Source organism: Poecilia formosa, unplaced genomic scaffold (genome assembly GCF_000485575.1).
Source record: "Poecilia formosa unplaced genomic scaffold, Poecilia_formosa-5.1.2 Scaffold3438, whole genome shotgun sequence".
Classification (NCBI taxonomy): domain Eukaryota; kingdom Metazoa; phylum Chordata; class Actinopteri; order Cyprinodontiformes; family Poeciliidae; genus Poecilia; species Poecilia formosa.
In genome coordinates, this window is record NW_006803377.1 from 1 (window position 1) to 1,468 (window position 1,468).

The 1,468-nt window shown below is 38.4% G+C and overlaps 1 protein-coding gene across 1 annotated transcript; it reads right to left on the reverse strand.

The window, feature by feature from the left end:
• Positions 1-6: 6 nt before the first annotated feature.
• LOC103133433 (OX-2 membrane glycoprotein-like) lies at positions 7-1,305 on the reverse strand. The gene is made up of 2 exons (XM_016667913.1): positions 961-1,305; positions 7-531 (listed from the first exon to the last, which is right to left on the reverse strand). The coding sequence occupies exons 1-2, from the start codon at positions 1,013-1,015 to the stop codon at positions 185-187; spliced, it is 402 nt and encodes a 133-aa protein (XP_016523399.1). The 5' UTR covers positions 1,016-1,305; the 3' UTR covers positions 7-184.
• Positions 1,306-1,468: the final 163 nt, after the last annotated feature.

Sequence of the window (1,468 nt, forward strand, 5' to 3'; positions counted from 1 at the left end):
GGGAACAGGTCGACCTGTGGCTGAACAGGTCACAACCGACCCTGGAGGAGAGTTTGATCTGCTGATAGTAATGAAGGGTCCATGCAGCTCTGTGGGGAGAACAGACATGACAAATGTTGCACCAAATATTATAACAAATGTTATACAGAGAAGAGTTAACCATCTGTAGATGTTCTGCTGCTCTTCACTCGCCACAGAGTTTTAGGCAGGTCCAGCCCATCAGCGCTCCTTTAGGATAGGTGTGAAACAAACATCGGTAGCAGCCTTCATCCTCCTCCATCACCTTCCTGATCACCATGGAGCAGCTCTGCAGAGATTCATACTGAAAATCCATCTTCTCCTCCAGATCAGGTCTCACTATAGGACCAAAGTCCTTGATGTAGGTGGTGAGTGTCTTCTCTCCATCAGGAAGAACCTTCAGCCAGCTGATCTCAAGGATGTTTTTATCCTCAGTGAGCCGACAGTTTAGAGAAGCTTGGTCTCCTACTGCTGCCCAAACAGTCTCCTTTGTTTCTATCCGAGCCGACTGACCTGAAAGAAACACAGTCAACAGTAAAACTGGTTCATAAAAGGAGCACTTATTGTTTAAAGAAATGTTTGGATTAAGTTGTTTATTTGTAGAACGTAGACTGATTGGTTTTATTCAAATGCATATTAACAAGCACACTAAATGGTTGTAAATATAACAAATTTAGCAAAATACTCGCATGTTCATAGGTGATGTCATCCCAGATTAGGTTCGTTTTTAACCGAGGAATAACAAATACACTCATCCTTATTGCGCTGATCTGATTACTATTAAGGCATCCAGTTACTGTGTGTTGTAGTCGCTGAAACCTTTTAAAATAGATTTGCAGATTATAAAATTGCACATTTTTGACTAAAGCTAAAAACAGACTCGCAAAGATGAGGAAAAAGTAGTCAATGTGCTCCGGTGTATAAAAACAAAGCTGCTCTCACCTGTCTGAAGGATGATGGTAACTAAAAAACAGATGATTGTAACAGCAGGTCGCATTTTGTGACTCTTTCAAGTCGACATACTTCCTGTTCTACCTGTTGATTCAGAACTGCTGGAGCAGAAAGTTGAGTCTGAACTGTAACGTCATGAGTCACGTGGATTTAACCTCGTTCATCAGGTTTATTAAAGGTGTTTTGATACTGAAAACACTTCAGGATTATAAAAAATAATATTTTTTATTAATATAAATAAAAAAATTTATATTATTACATCAAATATAAATTTTTGGCGGAAGGTATCCTCACCCAGACAGATAGCATGAACAATTCTTTTATTAAAAGACATAATAATAATGGCTGTGGAAATAAATAAGACATGAGAAGTGTGCAGTGAGAATAAGTTCCAACTGTGTCGTTCTCAAGCTTCACTCTCCTTTATCAGTCAGTGGCTTAAAAACGTTTAACTTCTCAGAATATAATTCAAAACACAAGATCATTGTATTGAAATTAA

What these genes read in the sequence shown, in the direction of transcription:
- LOC103133433 (XM_016667913.1), bottom strand. Translation starts at nt 1,015, where the DNA reads ATGCGACCTGCTGTTACAATCATCTGTTTTTTAGTTACCATCATCCTT. An exon ending in TACCATCATCCTTCAGACAG is followed by an intron (nt 532 to 960) that starts GTGAGAGCAGCT and finishes TGTTTCTTTCAG; the next exon opens with GTCAGTCGGCTCGGATAGAA.